The sequence below is a fragment of the Ranitomeya variabilis genome, chromosome 2, assembly GCF_051348905.1.
Source record: "Ranitomeya variabilis isolate aRanVar5 chromosome 2, aRanVar5.hap1, whole genome shotgun sequence".
In the NCBI taxonomy this organism is placed as follows: Eukaryota; Metazoa; Chordata; class Amphibia; order Anura; family Dendrobatidae; genus Ranitomeya; species Ranitomeya variabilis.
In genome coordinates, this window is record NC_135233.1 from 1,068,986,923 (window position 1) to 1,069,006,426 (window position 19,504).

Here is a 19,504-nt window from a genome sequence, read left to right on the forward strand (position 1 = left end):
AACTGTCCTCCCACCTCTCCTCCTGCTCCCTCTTTGATCGGTTACAATCAGGCTTCCGACCCCATCACTCAACTGAAACTGCCCTAACTAAAGTCCCCAATGACCGTCTAACTGCCAAGATCAAGCGACACTACTCTGTCCTGCTTTTCCTGGACCTGTCTTCTCCCTTCGACACTATCGACCATTCCCTCCTGCTACAGATTCTCTCATCTCTTGGCATCACAGACTTGGCCCTATCCTGGATCTCATCATATCTAACAGACCGAACATTCAGTATCTCCCTCTCCAACACCACCTCCTCACCTCATACCCTGTCTGTCGTTCCCCGAGGCTCAGTCCTAGGGCCCCTGCTCTTCTCCATCTACACCTGTGGCCTGGGACAGCTCATAGAATCCCACGGTTTACAGTATCCTCTCTACGCCGACGACGCGCAGATCTGGGCCTGACCTCACTTCCTTACTGACCAAAATCCCACAATGTCTGTCTGCTATTTCAGCTTTCTTTTCTGCTCTTTTTCTAAAACAGAACCTAGACAAAACAGAATTCATCATCTTTCCCAATCTCACTCTGTCCCTCCACGAGACCTATTCATCAATGTCAATGGCTGCTGACTTTCCCCATTCCCACCCGCTCGGTGCCTCAGGGTGATCCTCGACTCTGCCCTCTCTTTCAAGCCACATATCCAAGCCCTTGCCTCCTCCTGCCGACTCAAACTCAAAAATATTTCCCAGATCCGTGCATTCTTTGACCATGAAACCACAAAAACACTAGTGCACGGCCTTCTCATCTCCCGCCTCGACTACTGCAACCTCCTACTCTCTGGCCTCCCCTCTAGCACTCTGGCACCTCTCCAATCCATCCTACACTCTGCTGCCTGACTAATCTACCTGTCTTCCTGCTATTCCCCAGCCCCCCCTCTCTGCCAAGCCCTTCACTGGCTTCCTATTGTCCAGAGGCTCCAGTTCAAAACTCTAACTATGACATACAAAGCCATCCACAACCTGTCTCCTCCATACATCTGTGACATGGTCTCCATGTCATGAAGGGGTTAAGTAAAACGTCCAGGCTGGTTTAATTCGTCGTAAACCTTGCCATAAGCAAAGAAAATAAATGGCATTTCTGTGTAGGCAAAAAAAAATAAACAGTTCAAATAACAGCACTTTAGTGATAGTCCAGTATTCTGGGGCTGGATAGCATCCAGTATACCAACTTAGTCTGGAGGCAACACACAGGAGGCCTTCTTACCTCCACTCACTGTGTACTTATGATACAGCTGGACTTCCTTATATCCGGCATATCCCCGGGGTGGGAATATGTGAGAAGCCTGTCCCACCCATCTTTCTTACTGCTCATAAACCCACCTCGTGTCACGCCTTATTAACACTCTCGGCATCATATGTTCTGAAGTTAGCTTCCGAGCTTACATCACCTCCATGATGCATATCTCCCATCAATGATGTGTCCGGTGGCCATCTTACACTGCCTACAGTAAAGCATGGCAGTGGCTTGCTGATGACTACAGTGAAGGATGGCTGCGGGCTGCCGCGCGTGCGCAGATGGAGATCGCGGCGGCCATTTTTCTGAAGCCGAGATGCGAACTCTGCTTCAGGAAAATGGCCGCCGCGATCTCCATCTGCGCACGCGCGGCAGCCCGCAGCCATTTTCCTGAAGCCCCGGGCAGCAGAGCGCTCCAACTGTGCACGCGCGGCCACAGGAAGATGGCTGCCCCCACCGATCACCAGGGATATAGTGCAGATCGCGCTCTTTTTCGTCACCTGTGCAGTCGCAAACCACTACGCTACCAATGGAAACCTAAGCAAGACCTGGGTGGAAGAAACAGCTTTGTCACCACGCCCATCAGACCAGACCAGCATGATTGAAAAGCGAAAACGGCGACTTTGGTAAGTAATTTCGGCAGCTTAGGTGGGGAATCAGGGTAGAAAAAAAACACTTTTGTAAAGCACAGCTCATGCCCTATGTAGCGGTATTTTTATCTCCAAGTGACAGGTTCCCTTTAAGCACACCTCACAGTGCAACAAGGCTTGGCTTCAGAAGACATTCTAGAGTGGCCATCACAGTCCCCTGACTTGAAGCCCATGCAGTAGCAGCAAAACCAAGAATATTAGTGACTTGGAGGCCATGGACCATGAGGACTGGGATGTGACTGGTGCCTGGGTGTACATCATCAGGTTATAACAGCCAGAGGGCTTTACTACCATAAGTGCAAAAGATGCATGTCATGAAAGGGTGAATAATTCTGAGCTGTATACATTGTTGTTGTTTCATTGGTCATTGCAGAAAATTTGCAAATTTCGTTGGGAAAAAAAAGTAATTTGCAAGAGGTTATGAATAATTTTGATTGCAATGGCAGATACTATCAGTCCTGTTCCGAATTGTAAGTCCCTCATATAGGTAGTCTTTATTTCTGTAGTTGATGTGTGTGAGAAATATAAACTAAACTTAAAGATCTTTTCCAATTTTTGCAACCTCTGACCCCCGCAGAAGTTCAGCACAGAGTCTCTGTCGCTGCTCCCGTTTTCAGTTATTGTCTGCAGCGCTGACATCACGTCAACAGCACTGCAGTCAATCATTGAGCTCTGCCCAAATTGACAACATGTGCCTCTCAGAGTTGCTAAGCTCATGGATTGGCTGCAGTCCTGTCGACGTGACATCAGTGCTGCAGACAAGAACAGACATCAGGAGCAGCGCAGAGATGCAGCAATTTTTATTTTGTTTTTGCACCTATACATCATAGAAAAAAAAAGGAAATCACTACCGTCTCCATTTAAACATGGCTTGCCGTTTTGTGTATAAAGCTCCTGTGCAGACCTTCAACAATACATAACAAACCTGCAGTTATGCATTACGGTAGATAAGGAGGCGGACCTGACTACACAGGGTTTGTTTGTAGTCTGACGTCATGGAGACACACAGGTTCTCAGAGGAAAATTTTATTCATCTCTACTTACTAAATTTCTTCATCTTTTTAGATGCATGGGAGTAATAATAGTTGTATAAGTATTCACACGCATTAGCGTGGTAATAAGCCAGGCTATCAGTCTCAGCAGTATTACATGACCCATTATGTCCTCCTAATTTCACGAGCTGCGGCTGTTCCTCGTTGACTGCACGGCACGATAATCCTATACACGGCATACACACTTAAGTGGATTTTCTGACTTGCAGGGATTGGTCCCGGTCCAAGCAATGGCTGCTCAACCTATTCAAAAACGTTGTAGCTGAAGCCGAGAAAAATAAACCTTCTGAAGAGAGCAATAAGGTAGGAAACCGTGGCCGACGTGGCAGCGTGACAATATTGTATTGCCAGGTTTTTAACACTAGGGTTCAGATACGGCTTTAAATAAGGCTACTACTTGTGACATAACGCAGTTTTATTTCAAAGTACTAAATTAAAGGAATAGTATGATTGCGTACACTTTTGTATATTTTAACATATAAAGGTTAAGTACATGTAAAGATTAAATATATACAGTGGGGGAAATAAGTATTTGATCCCTTGCTGATTTTGTAAGTTTGCCCACTGACAAAGACATGAACAGTCTATAATTTTAAGGGTAGGTTAATTTTAACATTGAGAGATAGAATATCAAAAATAAAATCCAGAAAATCACATTGTATAAATTATATAAATTTATTTGCATTTTGCAGTGAGAAATAAGTACTGTATATACTCGTGTATAAGCTGAGTTTTTCAGCACATTTTTTTGTGCTGAAAACACCCCCCCTCGGCTTATACACGAGTCATTAACCCAGAAAGACGGCGGGGGAGGGGGGGCGGCGGCTGCAGCTAAAGCCTGTGCCCACTGTTAAAGAGAAATGAATATTTACTGCGCTGGCAGTTAATATTCATTTCTTTTATAGCGTGCAGTTACAACCGCAGCCGCCGACTTCCAGCACACATCCTACTTACCTTCCCTGTGCGCCCTCGCTGCATCTTGTTCCGTGCCAGCAGCTCTTCCGGCCAAGCAATCATGTGTCCCCCGATTATTAAGGTAATGATTATTCACATCTCTCCACTCCCATAGACGTGGAGTGAATATTCATTATCTTAATGAGTGGGGACAAGTGATCATTCGGCTGGAAGAGCTACTGGCGCCGGAACGAGATGCAGCGAGGGCATGCAGGGAAGGTAAGAAGCATGTGTTTTTGTTTTTTATAGGAACCATGCATACAGGGATAGGGGATAAGAAGCCATTCATACAAGGACGGGGATAAGGAGCCATGCATAAATAGACAGGGAGCCATGCATACAAGGACAGGGATGGGGAGCCATGCATACAAGGATAGGGGATAAGGAGCCATGCATACAAAGACGGGGATAAGGAGCCATGCATACAGGGACAGGGAGCCATGCATACAAGGAAAGTGATGGGGAGCCATGCATACCAGGATAGGGATGAGGGGACAATGCATACCCGGCTTATACTCGAGTCAATAAGTTTTCTCAGTTGTTTGTGGCAAATTTAGGTGCCTCGGCTTATACTCGAGTATATACGGTATTTGATCCCTTTGGCAAACAAGACTTAATACGTGGTGGCAAAACCCTTGTTGGCAGGCACAGCAGTCAGACGTTTTTTGTAGTTGATGATGAGGTTTGCGCACATGTCAGGAGGAATTTTGGTCCGCTCCTCTTTGCAGATCATCTCTAAACTAGTAAGATTTTGAGGCTGTCGCTTGGCAACTCAGAGCTTCACTCCATCTATAAGTTTTCTATGGGATTAAGGTCTGGAGACTGGCTAGGCGACTCCATCACCTTAATGTGATTCTTTTTGAGCCACTCCTTTGTTGCCTTGGCTTTATATTTTAGGCGATTGTTTGCTGGAAGACCCAGCCGCGACCCATTTTTAATGTCCTGGTGGAGGGAAGGAGGTTGTCACTCAGGATTTTATGGTACATTGCTCTGTCCACTCTCCCATTGATGCGGTGAAGTAGTCCTGTGCCCTTAGCAGAGAAACACCCCCAAAACATAATATTTCCACCTCCATGCCTGAAAGTGGGGACAGTGTTCTTTGGGTCATAGGCAGCATTTCTCTTCCTCCAAACACGGCGAGTTGAGTCAATGCCAAAGAGCTCAATTTTTGTCTCATCTGACCCCAGCACCTTCTCCCAATCACTCAGAGAATCATCCAGGGGTTCATTGGCAAACTTCAGACAGGCCTGCACATGTGCCTTCTTGAGCAGGGGGACCTTCTGAGCACTGCAGGATTTTAAACCTTTATGGCGTAATGTGTTACCAATGGTTTTCTTGGTGACTGAGGTCCCAGCTGCCTTGAGATCATTAACAAGTTCCCCCCGTGTAGTTTTAGGCTGATTTATCACCTTCCTCATGATCAAGGATACCCACGAGTAGGGTTGAGCGAAACGGGTCGGCAATTTTCAGAAGTCGCCGACTTTTGGCAAAGTCGGGTTTCATGAAACTTCATGGGTCGGCCATGAAGTCGGCGATCTTCTGAATCTGGAATCGGAATTCCGATACCGATTCCCGATATGTTTAAGATATCGGGAATTGGTATTGGAATTCAGATTTAAGTGTAAAATAAAGAACTAAAATAAAAAATATCGCTATACTTACCCTCTGACGGGCCCTGGTACTAACCCGGAACCTTCCTTCCTTAGAATCAGCCTTCCAGGACCTTGCGGTGCCGTCGCGGTGACGTCGCGGCTTGTGATTGGTCGCGCGGCCGTCCATGTGACCGCTCGCGCGACCAATCACAAGCCGCGACGTCACCGTGACGTCACCGAAGGTCCTGGAAGGGCTGATTCTTAGGAAGGAAGGCTGCCGGAAGGAAGCCGAGGGTGAGTATATTCCTATTAGGTATATACTCACCCTCAGACACGCCCTGCTTCTTTCCGGCAGCCTTCCTTCCTAAGAATCAGCCCTTCCAGGACCTTCGGTGACGTCACGGTGACGTCGCGGCTTGTGATTGGTCGCGCGAGCAGTCACATGGGCGGCCGCGCGACCAATCACAAGCCGCGACGTCACCGCAAGGTCCTGGAAGGCTGATTCTAAGGAAGGAAGGTTCCTGGTTAGTACCAGGGCCCGTCAGAGGGTAAGTATAGTGATATTTTTTATTTTAATTCTTTATTTTACACTTAAATATGGATCCCAGGGCCTGAAGGAGAGTTTCCGCTCCTTCAGACCCTGGGAACCATTGGAAACCCAATGCACTGCATTGGGTTTCGAGTTTCGGCCGACCCCGACCCCGACTTTTTTATAGGATCGGCCGATTTCACTCGACCCGACTTTTGAAAAAGTCGGGTTTCGTGAAACCCGACCCGATCCTATAAAAGTAAAGGTCGCTCAACCCTACCCACGAGGTGAGATTTTGCATGGTGCCCCAGATCGATGTCTATTGAGTCATTTTATATTTCTTCCATTTTCTTACTCTTGCACCAACAGTTGTCTCCTTCTCACCCAGCATCTTACTTATGGTTTTGTAGCCCATTCCAGCTTTGTGCAGGTCTATGATCTTGTCCCTGACATCCTTATAAAGCTCTTTGGTCTTGCCCATGTTGTAGAGGTTAGAGTCTGACCGATTAATTGAGTCTGTGGACAGGCGTCTTTTATAAAGGTGACTATGTAAGACAGCTGTCTGTAATGCAGGTAACGAGTTGAGTAGGAGAATCTAACTGGTCTGTAGGAGCCAGAACTCTTAATGGTTGGTAGGGGATCAAATACGTATTTCTCACTGCAAAATGCAAATAAATGTATATGATTTATACAATGTGATTTTCTGGATTTTATTTTTGATTTTCTATCTCTCAATGTTAATATTATCCTACCCTTAAAATTATAGACTGTTCATGTCTTTGTCAGTGGGCAAACTTACAAAATCAGCAAGGGATCAAATACTTATTTCCCCCACTGTATAAAGATGAAATGAAATACATATAAAGATTAAGTACATAAAATCACATCATCACCAAGGAGCTTTTAAATATCATATGTCTGGAATATCAGAGAAGCAAGCACCAAGACAGAGAAACTCCTGGAAAATTCACAACACTGCATGGGCGTCCCCACTTATGTAGGTATCACAACATTGTACGCGTATAAGTACAGGAACACAGGATGTTTTACTCATCCACTGCTGAGACCACTAACGTTCTGTCTCGCTCATTGCACTTGGATGCAACATCAAGATCCGCTGCTGGCAGCTCCTTTTACAATTGACAACTAATGAGGTCCAAGATAGGAGACAAGTCTGAAGACGCTGCAGGCCATGGTAGCATGTTTAGGTCATGCAGGCTGCTCACAGTAGCACGAGGAACATGCGACTTGGTGTTGTCTTGGTGAAAATCGGCTTCTGGGACACTTGGAGAATTAATTTGTGTGCCCAAATGTAAAACGGCTCCATACAGTGAAATAAGTGACTGGCAGAGCTGATCAGGATATTCTAGGACCTGCATAGGTCTGGTCTGGTGTGCCGGCAGACACCTGGCGATCAAGTGAAGAGAAGACAGAAGCGGCAATAAACCGCTTCTGTCTTCTCTTATGGTCCGCGGCGGTGTCTTAGATCCGGGGACTGTACCTGTTTTTTCTGTATTGCAGGGTCTTTACCCCAACACCGCAAATTAATGGTGATCGTTCATTATCAGGCTAAACAGTCTTTCAATACAAAATTCAAACCTTGCAGTGTAAATATATATTGCTGCACTTGCCAGAAATCGTTCTTTAGTCGGTAATGCTAATGAGGCGCTCAGTGCACCCTGGGTGTGACCAAACAGTTTAGTGTCGTGCACCTTCTCACCGACTTGTTTTCCATCAATCTCCCCTTTCCTCTGGATTCAGAAAAGATAAAACTGTCAATCAAGGAAGAGGAAGGCAGAGACACTGTTAATGGGAAAACAAGTAGGTGGGAAGGTTTCACTGAACTGTTTGGCCACACCCAAGGTGCACTGAGCATCTCATTAGCATGTCTGAATAAAGATTGATTTCTGGCATACGAAGCCACAGATTTGGACATAAAAATGTATGCTTTTTACTAGGACTTTGACCCTTACTTGGTGATGTGCTTGGTTTGGACAGTCATTTTATACTTTAATGTAACATTGATAAATTGTTCATTTTTTTTGTCCTGATGTTTGCAGACCTTGTTACATCATGTGCTGGATACTCTCAAAGGTATTTCCACCTATAACAACAGCTTGTTACTGCTCTGGGCATCGCAGGCGAATGCCACCCCGGTGAGTGCAAACATTCTTCTCCAAGCTTTGCTCCAGTTTTCCATGTGCCGGATATGTCGTGTTCACACACAGATGCGGCTATTGTCCAGCAGTCTGTAATCTTTTGTGGATATAAAACTTTTTTTGTTTTCAGGAATACGAGGTCTTTTCTTGTTTTTTTACGGGACGAGTTGTGATCTGAAATGACCCCATTCACGTTACCGTATAATGTACTGAGAAAAAATCTAAATGAAATGAAATGGTAAAAAAAGAGCAATTCTGCCGGGTTTTTTTGGGTTTTGTTCTTGCTGCACTCAGTGTGCGGGGACAAAGAACCTGACAACATGATGCTGCGGGTCAGCACGATTAGATGATACTAAACTTGTAAGCTTTTAATTATTATTTTAGTGGCTTAAGAAATGCAAAACTTCATTTTGGAGAGTTTTTTTGTCTTTTTTTGTGTGCTGAGGTGCCTGGATTGTTGGCTGATTTTTGGGAGACAGATGATGTTTTGATGACTTTGTAATCGCGTTTTTGGTGGAATGTGCGATGACTGGAGACCGCTGCAGCCAATTAGTAGCTTCAGTTGTCACTTCTGGTAAATCAGCGCTGTAGCCAATTAGTGTCCTCAGTTGTCACTTTTGGCACATGACGGCTGCAGCCAATTAGTGTCCTCAGTTGTGACTTCTGGCACATGATGGCTGCACCCAATTAGTGTCCTCAGTTGTGACTTCTGGCACTTGACCGCTGCAGCCAATTAGTGTCCTCACTTGTCACTTTTGGCACATGACGGCTGCAGCCAATTAGTGTCCTCAGTTGTGACTTCTGGCACATGGGCACATGACCGCTGCAGCCAATTAGTGTCCTCAGTTTTGACTTCTGGCACATGACCGCTGCAGCCAATTAGTGTCCTCACTTGTCACTTTTGGCACATGACGGCTGCAGCCAATTAGTGTCCTCAGTTGTGACTTCTGGCACATGGGCACATGACCGCTGCAGCCAATTAGTGTCCTCAGTTGTGACTTCTGGCACATGACCGCTGCAGCCAATTAGTGTCCTCACTTGTCACTTTTGGCACATGACGGCTGCAGCCAATTAGTGTCCTCAGTTGTGACTTCTGGCACATGACCACTGCAGCCAATTAGTGTCCTCAGTTGTGACTTCTGGCACATGACGGCTGCAGCCAATTAGTGTCCTCAGTTGTGACTTCTGGCACATGACCACTGCAGCCAATTAGTGTCCTCAGTTGTGACTTCTGGCACATGACGGCTGCAGCCAATTAGTGTCCTCGTTTGTGACTTCTGGCACTTGACCGCTGCAGCCAATTTGTGTCCTCAGTTGTGACTTCTGGCACATGACCGCTGCAGCCAATTAGTGTCCTCATTTGTGACTTCTGGCACATGACCGCTGCAGCCAATTAGTGTCCTCAGTTGTGACTTCTGGCACATGACCGCTGCAGCCAATTAGTGTCCTCATTTGTGACTTCTGGCACATGAACGCTGCAGCCAATTAGTGTCCTCAGTTGTGACTTCTGGCACATGACCGCTGCAGCCAATTAGTGTCCTCAGTTGTGACTTCTGGCACATGACTGCTGCAGCCAATTAGTGTCAATCAGTTTTCAATTCCGGCACATGAACAATGCAGCCAATCAGTGGTCTAAGTCGCCACTAGCCAAATGACGGACCACAGCTTACTCCTGAGACACCGCAGTACGGCACATGAAAGCTGATCCTAAGTAATCTGTCATTGTGTTGCATTATTTATTTTTCCCTTGTTCCATTTGTGTTTGTTGTTTTCCTCTCTTTTATGGCTCGGTCTCCTGTGTAGCCGGCACCGTGGTTATTACACCCTTCTATATATGCCCTGATATAACGTTATTTCCACCTCTTTGTTGGGCAGATCGCATTTTGGGCTCTTACATTCCTGATCTCTGAGCCTGAAGTTTATGGGAAAGTCATGGATGAGATCACGTCGGTGTTTGGAGGAGCAGGTGATCCAATACATGATTTATTCTATTGGTCGTATCGATATGATGTAAGTCAGGACTGTGTCGTAATCCAGCCGGAGGGTGTAAAGTTCCGCAACGTCCCACCGCAGAGACCCCCGTCACATCTGTGTCATCCATATGCTTGTCAGCAAAAGGAGAATCGAGCAACAACGTGCTATCATTACATAACCCGGGAGTGAGAAGGCGTCTCCAGAACTAGTAATCCCATCATGTGACAGCACTGAGTGCAGCTCTGGGGTATAATACAGGATGTAACTCAGGATCAGTAATGTAATGTATGTACACCACAGTGACTGCACCAGCAGAATAGTGAGTGCAGCTCTGGGGTATAATACAGGATGTAACTCAGGATCAGTAATGTAATGTATGTACACCACAGTGACTGCACCAGCAGAATAGTGAGTGCAGCTCTGGGGTATAATACAGGATGTAACTCAGGATCAGTAATGTAATGTATGTACACAGTGACTGCACCAGCAGAATAGTGAGTGCAGCTCTGGAGTATAATACAGGATGTAACTCAGGATCAGTAATGTAATGTATGTACACAGCGACTGCACCAGCAGAATAGTGAGTGCAGCTCTGGGGTATAATACAGGATGTAACTCAGGATCAGTAATGTAATGTATGTACACAGTGACTGCACCAGCAGAATAGTGAGTGCAGCTCTGGGGTATAATACAGGATGTAACTCAGGATCAGTAATGTAATGTATGGACACAGTGACTGCACCAGCTGAATAGTGAGTGCAGCTCTGGGTTATAATACAGGATGTAACTCAGGATCAGTAATGTAATGTATGTACACAGTGACTGCACCAGCAGAATAGTGAGTGCAGCTCTGGAGTATAATACAGGATGTAACTCAGGATCAGTAATGTAATGTATGTACACAGCGACTGCACCAGCAGAATAGTGAGTGCAGCTCTGGGGTATAATACAGGATGTAACTCAGGATCAGTATGTAATGTATGGACACAGTGACTGCACCAGCTGAATAGTGAGTGCAGCTCTGGGTTATAATACAGGATGTAACTCAGGATCAGTAATGTATTGTATGTACACAGTGACTGCACCAGCAGAATACTGAGTGCAGCTCTGGGGTATAATACAGGATGTAACTCAGGATCAGTAATGTAATGTATGTACACAGTGAGTGCACCAGCAGAATAGTGAGTGCAGCTCTGGAGTATAATACAGGATGTAACTCAGGATCAGTAATGTAATGTATGTACACAGTGACTGCACCAGCAGAATAGTGAGTGCAGCTCTGGGGTATAATACAAGATGTAACTCAGGATCAGTAATGTAATGTATGTACACAGTGACTGCACCAGCAGAATAGTGACCGCAGCTCTGGGGTATAATACAAGATATAACTCGGGATCAGTAATGTAATGTATGTACACAGTGACTGCACCAGCAGAATAGTGAGTGCAGCTCTGTAGTATAATACAGGATGAAACTCAGGATCAGTAATGTAATGTATGTACACAGTGACTGCACCAGCAGAATAGTGAGTGCAGCTCTGTAGTATAATACAGGATGAAACTCAGGATCAGTAATGTAATGTATGTACACAGTGACTGCACCAGCAGAATAGTGAGTGCAGCTCTGGGGTATAATACAAGATATAACTCAGGATCAGTAATGTAATGTATGTACACAGTGACTGCTCCAGCAGAATAGTGAGTGCAGCTCTGTAGTATAATACAGGATGAAACTCAGGATCAGTAATGTAATGTATGTACACAGTGACTGCACCAGCAGAATAGTGAGTGCAGCTCTGTAGTATAATACAGGATGAAACTCAGGATCAGTAATGTAATGTATGTACACAGTGACTGCACCAGCAGAATAGTGAGTGCAGCTCTGGGGTATAATACAAGATATAACTCAGGATCAGTAATGTAATGTATGTACACAGTGACTGCTCCAGCAGGATAGTGGGTGCAGCTCTGCTCAGCTGCTGCTCACTGTGCTGATTGTGGGTGCGGTCGCTGCTGATCCTGCTGTGTGCTCCTGAGCTCCTGGGAACCACCACCTCTCCGCCCGGGGACCTGCTCTCTCTCTTACCCAGGGAGTGAGTGGGTTTCCTGGGATGAATGAGGGGGCCAAGTCCCAGGCTTCTGCTTCCCGGACCAGGCTGGCGGGGGGCAGAAGGAACCAGCAACCAGCCTGCACATCAGAAGATTCGGGGGTGAGATGCTCCACCAGGAGTCGCAGCAATGTGGCTCCTACTCCCCCCAGGTCTGCAGAGACCCAGAGAAGCCGCAAGGCTTCCATGGAGGAGAAGCCTGCTAGTGTGCAGGATGGCGGCCCTTCCGGAGGAAAGCTGAGTGCTCACGGAGGTGAGGCCGACCTCACTGAGGAGCGTTGGGCACTGCAGAGACCCCGGGAGTCTGTGTCCAACTATGCCTCCCGGGTCATGAGCCACCTCCGTGAGTTAGAAGAGGCAAGTAAGAGATTGAGAAGGCTCCAGGAGGAGCTGCGCTGCACAAGCGCAAAAGCTGCAGGCGCCTCCAGACCCAGGAAGACGCAATTCCAGGTGGAGGTAAAGAGGCTGAAGCTTGAAATTAATGACCTGGAGGTAAGAAAAGCGTTTATCCAAGAAAAAAGTGGACCATTTAAAGAAAAATTGCAAAATGAAGATCGATTCAGAGAAATGGCTGATAACAGAGAGCAAAGGCAGCTGGGCTGCAGCCTGGGAGCCAGGTGGATGATGATGATGATGATGAGAAGGAGGAGGATGACTAGCAGAAAGCCCCACCTGGCAGCCTGCTTAGTCACTCACAGGCCACGTGCAGCGAGCTCCCTGCTGGACAGGCGACAATGACATCTCGTCGCAGTTCTGCTGGCTCTGGGGAGGACAGTGACAACATCGGCCAGGGAGGGGCGCTAATGGCAGAGATCAAGCTCCTGGAGTCCCCAGTGTGCCTTCAGAACTTCCATCTTGGTGATGATTTGCCAGAGGAGGCACCTGGGGGCCACAAGAAAAAGGTAAAGAAGATCAAACCTAAGCTGCAGGAAGCGGTAAGCTATGTATATGCCCCCCTCCCTGTACCCCCTGAGTCGGCTGCAGGGTCAGCTCGCTGTATAAGCCCCGTTGCCCAGCCCAGCCCGGGTTCTGCTGTGGATCCGGTGCAAAGGCACGGGGAGATTACAAAGCACGGTAGTGAGGCGCAGAGCTCTGTCTCTGCTTGTAGTAGCGGGGACGTAGCAGCAGGTGCATCAGCCGAGAGGCTGGACAGTGAGGGCGGCCCGGCGGCGGGCGAAAAATCAGGCCACGATACTGTGGTGCGCTCCCCAGTGGGAGGGGGGAGCAGCCCGGTGTCAGGGGCAGCTCCGGTAGCCTCGGTGCCCCTGAATGCTGTTGCCGCTGATCACTTAGTTGAGAAGCGGCGGCAGTGTGAGGGGGCTACCGGGGCTGGGTGTTCCGGTCCTCCCACCAAAGTCCTGTTCTGTGTGGGCGCCGCTGGTCAACAAGATGCTGATATAAAGGATCAGCGGCGCGCCACAGTGGCGAAAGATTAGCGGCGCCTGGTATCAGCAGTAAAAAAGCGGAAAATATCATCTGATGATGCGGAGGGCACACGTAAGACCAGGGGTGAGGTCGCCTCCAGTTCTGTGGAGGAGACTCAGCCCCTTGTGCCTGATGATGCGGAGGTCAAAGTGTCACCCCCTGTTGTCACCGGTCCAGCAGGAGTGAATGTGATGGTGGGTATGGATGAGGAAAACTCTTTGTCTAGTGGTGTGGTTGCTGGTTTGGTAGAGGGTGAGGGGGTTATGGAGTTGGGTAATGGTGATGCTGTTGGTGTGGATGTGGTCACTGGTCCGGTTGCCCCCCCGGTGGTGGCAGCACCTGTCAGGAGTTTTGCTGTCACCTCCGGGGGAAATAGGGCATCCTCCTCGTCTCCGTGCTCTGGGGACGGCATGTTGCAACGGCGTCTCCTGGAGGCTCTAAAGAAGGGAAAGAGATCACTAATGGTAGAGGGTCGAGAGGTTGATCTATCCTTCTGGATAGAGAGGCATGGCCTCGGGGCCTTCCGAGAGCAAAGAGGGGGGGATACAGTGTGGTCCCTCCCAACAGCTGGGCCAGGTAGTGTGCATAGGAATGTGGTCCGTCTTCGGTGGAGGGGCAGTGATGCGTGTCCTCCAAGGTCTAAAGTTGTGGAGCTCCTGCTGAAGATGGGCTTCAAGGCGATTGACATCTATGCCTTGATACATCCCTATTCCACACCTGAGTTTGATGTCAGCTTTGTTCGGCCGGAGGGGCTTGAGCTCTTCTGGTCGAACTATGAGTTGGCAAAAAATGAGCCCGGCTGGCGAGACTTTGCCGTTCAGGTGGTGTCTCGCCAAAACCAAGTCAAGAAAGTGACCGTGATGACTTGTAACGAGTCGCTTTCTTGTTATGACATCATGACGTGGCTTGGCCGGTATGGAGAGGTGGTAGAAATGCCAAAGAAAAACCGTGACGAGTTTGGTATCTGGTCAGGGGCCTGGAAGTTTATGGTAAAACTTAAGCGTTCAGGTGGTACGGTTGCCCACATACCATAATCTGCCTTCCTGGGTAGGGATCGTATCCTGGTCTTCTACCAGGGGCAACCGAAGCTCTGTCACAGGTGCGGCGACCCTACACACTTCAGCGCAAACTGCACTGTGCAGAAGTGTGCATTGTGTGGGGATATTGGCCATCTTGCTGCATCTTGTGTGGAGATTAGGTGCCACCTGTGTGGTGAGTTAGGTCACCCATTCAGCCGTTGTCCTCGCTCCTTCGCTAATGCAGTCGTGACCCCGGTGGGAGAAAGCCGTGAGGCTGATTCTGCTGGGGAAGGGACTAGCAGGGGTGAGGGAGCTGAGGGGCCAAGGAAGAAAAGCAATAAAAAGACGCCTGCCCAGCTAAGGCGTCTAGACAAGCGCAGACAGGATAGGGAGCTGGGCGAGCCTCGGGCTACTGGGCCGGCCCCTGTTCTGGAAGCCAGTCTTGCTGCTGAGGCCCCGAGGGATGATGAGTTGGATGAGGAGGTCAGGAGGATCCACAGGGAGGAAAGTGCCACTGCCTCAGAGTCCTCACATTATGAAAGTATGGATGAGGATAATAGGCAGTGGCTAGAGGACAAGCGTAAGCTCGGCACCAAAAAGAAGAGAAAGAAGGGAGATAAAAAATCTTCTCCCGCTCTGACCAAGGTAGCTAAGGAAGGAAAAACCGAATCCCCTCTGGTTGGTCTTTCTAACCGGTTCCAAGCCCTTGAAAACATCTCTTCCTCTGAGGAGAAAGCTGAGGGTGAGGTTCTGGCTTCGGCAGGGCTCACAGGGGACGCCGAGTCTCCTTCTTCAGGGAATGTAAGATCCTTGGAGGGAGGGACTGGCCCAGACTCCGGAGACAAGGACAATAAAAATAAAAAACACGTGGGAATGGATACCTCATTGTCATTAAAGAGGGGGAAGGATTCCTCCTCTGAGGCAGAGGATAAGGGGAGTGGGAAAAAGAAAGCCATCTAACTCAATCACCAATGATGGCGGAACCCACTCCGTTGACACTGGCGTCCATTAATGTCGCCAGCATAAAGTCAAATACAGCTAGATTTGCGGCCTTTGATTTTCTCAGCCGAGTTGAAGCTGACATTTTCTTTTTGCAAGAGACCAGGCTGCCAAACATGGCAGATGTGTTTAAAGCTAAGAGGGAGTGGAGACTCGGGCCCTCCTATTGGTCTCTTGCGGCCGAGCCGTATAGCGGAGTGGCGGTCCTTTTTACCGCACCGGTGGAATGCCGATGGGTTATTGAGTTAGAAATGGGGAGGTGCCTGATCTTAGATGTCCTCATGAAGGGACAAGAGCTCTGGCTCATCAACATCTATGGTCCCCAATCTAAGTGGGACCGGAAGTGTCTCTTTATGAGGATCAAGCCCTACCTTTTTACAAGTCGGCAGGTTGTCTTTGGAGGGGAGTTCAATGCTGTCACGAGGCCCCGAGATAGAGGAGGTTCCAGAGACAAGCTGACTTATGATAGCGTCGCCCTTAATAGTATAGCTAGTGAGGCTGGCCTGGTGGATGTCCACATTCGGCACACCACAGGCCACGAGGGGTTCACCTATCATAGAGGTAACTGTAGGTCCAGAATAGATAGGTTTTATTTAAAGGAGGAAGCTGTCTCTTCAGCAGTGTCTGTTGTTGAGGTGGAGTTCTCCGACCACTGTTTAATTTTGTTTTCTCTGAATGTTAGAGACCCTCCGGATGGGAAGAGGCCTTTGGAGGCTCAATTCGTCTCTCTTGGAAGAAGCGGAGATAAGACAGTCCTTTGAGGATTTTCTTCAGAGCCAGGTACCCTTACTGGATCTTTGTAGTAGTAAGTCAGAGTGGTGGGAGATGTTCAAGGAAAGGGTGGCGAGATTCTTCCGCCAGCTCTCGAGCCTCAGGAATCTGAGCAGGTACCGCCTGTATCAGGGTTTGAGGAGGAAACTCGAACATCTTGTCTCAACTGGAGGTAGCCGCGAGGAGATCTCCAGAGTGAAATCTTTGCTTATGAGGTGTCAGTACGATAGACACGCATCTTTGGTTTTTGAGAGGGATTACGGGAAGTACCGCTCGCCCGACCCTTACAGAAACTGCAAGATGTCAGTGAATAGTAAAGTAGTTACAGGACTGGTCGACACTACGGGGTCCCTGAGGCGATCCAAATCAGGGATCCTGGAGGTTGTCCGATCCTTCTACTCGCACCTCTTGGGGAAGAGGGATCTTGATTGGGATGAGATGTCGGCTTTCCTGGCTGAAGCCGTCCCCGAACCAGGGGTAGATCCCTCTCTTGACGTTTTGACAGAAATGATCAGGGAAGAGGAAGTTCAGTTGGCGATTGAAGGGCTTGCCCCCCAAAAATCGCCTGGTCCAGATGGCTTAACATCTGAATTCTATAAGACCTTTAAGGACGTTTTGGTTCCCCTCTTGACTGAGGTATTCAATGAGTGTCTTTCCTCGGGCACTCTGCCGAAGTCAATGAGGAGGTCTGCTCTGATCATTTTGTCAAAGGGTAAGGACCCATCTTGCATTGAGAATTGGCGTCCCATAGCGCTTCTCAATGCAGACAGGAAGGTTCTGGCAAAGGTGCTGTTTAACCGGCTGGTGAAATTTGCACTCCAACTCCTTTCGGGGGCCCAGCATTGCTCTGTTCCAGGCCGCAGCACATTTAGTGCTGTGCTCTGTGTCCGAGAGGCAGTGGAGCAGGGTAGGGCTGGTCACTGGAAGGGGTACATGCTGTCACTGGACCAGGCAAAAGCGTTTGATCGGGTTAATCACGAGTACCTCTGGTCCGTCCTTCTGAGATATGGCCTGCCGGGGGGGTTTGATGATTGGCTTAAGACCTTGTACAGTGGGGCAGAGAGTTTCCCGCTTGTGAACGGTTGGATTGGCAGCTCTTTTGAAGTTGGGTCCGGTGTTCGCCAGGGTTGTCCCTTGAGCCCGCTGCTGTACGTGTTTGCGATTGACCCTCTTGTTAGGAGGGTGGAGCGTGGACCGTTGGCCGGGATCGGGATGGACCAGGCAGCACCGGAGGCCACTCTGAGGGTGGTGGCGTATGCCGATGATGTCACCGTGTTTGTTTCCTCTCACGAGGAGGCAGGGTGGCTGATGTCAGAGGTAGATCGCTACTCGGAGGCATCCGGGTCCAAGATCAACCGGGATAAGTGTGAGAGTCTCTGGCTGGGAGGAGGAGATCCTGGTTTTGATCTCCCGGACACCCTTCCAGGACCCAAAATCTCTGCAAAAATCCTTAGCATCGAATTTGGCCAGGGGGATTACCCCAAACAAAATTGGGACAGCAGGCTAGAGATCGCCACTCAGAAGGTGAACCAATGGAAGGGTTGGTCTTTGACCCTAAGGGAAAAGGTAAACCTGATCAAAACTTACCTGCTCCCTTTACTGATTTATCTGGGCAGTGTGTGCATCTTGCCGGAATCTCTCTGGACTCGGGTCTACAGTTTGTTCTTCCAACTGTTATGGGGGAATAGACTGAACCTGGTCAAGAGGGAGGTTACTTACCGTACGAGGAGACTAGGAGGGTTGGGTATGGTCAACCCTGTGGTATTCCTTGTGGATACCTTCATTAAGATCAATATTGCAAACCTCTGGAAAGAGAGGGCTCCTCCGTGGGTATTCTCCTGTAGGGGATGGTTTCAGCCTTTCTTCCAGGAATGGGAGACAGGAGGGCAAGTGAAGGATCTTCGCACACCGCATGGACATCTTCCGGCTTACGCTACCTTGGTTCTGAAGGTAATTCGTCGGTGGGGTCTGGGAATGTGGGAGATCAGGACTCTGCCAAGGAAACTCCTTGACAATAGGGCTCAGTTGACCCATTTCCAGAGGCCTCTGGCACTCAGGGACTGCCCAAGTCGGGATCTTGGGGTGGGTTTGCATCTTTTGAATTCTATCAGGATCCCCTCGAAGTTTTGGGACTTGGCTTGGCGCTGCTTCCATGGGAAACTGTGTGTGAGGGACAATCTGAAGTGTAGGAGCTCTGAGGACAGGAATTGTCCTCGGGAGCATTGTGGTACCTTGCTGGAAAGCATGGACCACTTCCTGCTTCATTGTCCCTTCAACACAGAGGTGTACAACAGGGTGGGCGCCTTAATTGGTTGGTCTCGGCTGGCCGGTCTCTCCTATGCGGAATGGGCCAATGGAGCATTCGGAGACCTTGTTGGTCGGGACCGCTGCACCTTATTTCTAGTTAGCGCAGTGGTTAGGTATCACACGTGGAACGCACGGTGCTTAGTATCGACGCAACGAAAAATCCTCCCCGTGGATGATGTGTTTAGGACCATACTCGGTGACCTGGTGAAGGTGCGCTCTCTGGAGTATGGGAGACTGGGCACACGGAGGGCCGCTCTCCTCTGGAGGGGCTTTTCTTTTAGTGTGCCCTAGTCTGGTCATCTCCTTTCCTGGTGGTGGGCTGCTGCTGACACTGTAGATTTTTGTTTTGTTTGATCATTATACAATGATGTAGGGCTGCAGGCGCCGAACTTGGGCTTCGTGAGTTGTGATTATTGTGGTGTGTGCTGCTGTATATATTGTATATATTGTATATGGGGATTAGATTTGGGTGTAGGTGTTAGGTTGGGTGGTGGGAAAGGGGGGGAGGTGGGTTTATCTTGTGGGACTATGGGACACTGGGTTGTTTGGGGGAAAACTGGCACTGCCTGATCTGGCCTATGGACGTTGGACATGAACTGAGGCATGAGACGCAGGACCAGCTCTCAGGTCAGTGCAGGGGGTTGGGAATGGAGGATAGCTTAGTATTGTATATATTTGTTTAAATTTGTAG

General features: G+C 48.6%; 1 protein-coding gene across 1 annotated transcript in view; it reads left to right on the forward strand.

The window, feature by feature from the left end:
• CYP39A1 (cytochrome P450 family 39 subfamily A member 1) overlaps nt 1-19,504 on the forward strand; it is a 105,806-nt gene that overhangs the window by 24,762 nt on the left and 61,540 nt on the right. Inside the window, exons 5-7 of the mRNA XM_077291560.1 lie at nt 3,187-3,280; nt 8,113-8,208; nt 10,087-10,177. Coding sequence (XP_077147675.1) covers nt 3,187-3,280; nt 8,113-8,208; nt 10,087-10,177 — 281 coding nt within the window. The remainder of the gene's footprint in view (nt 1-3,186; nt 3,281-8,112; nt 8,209-10,086; nt 10,178-19,504) is intronic.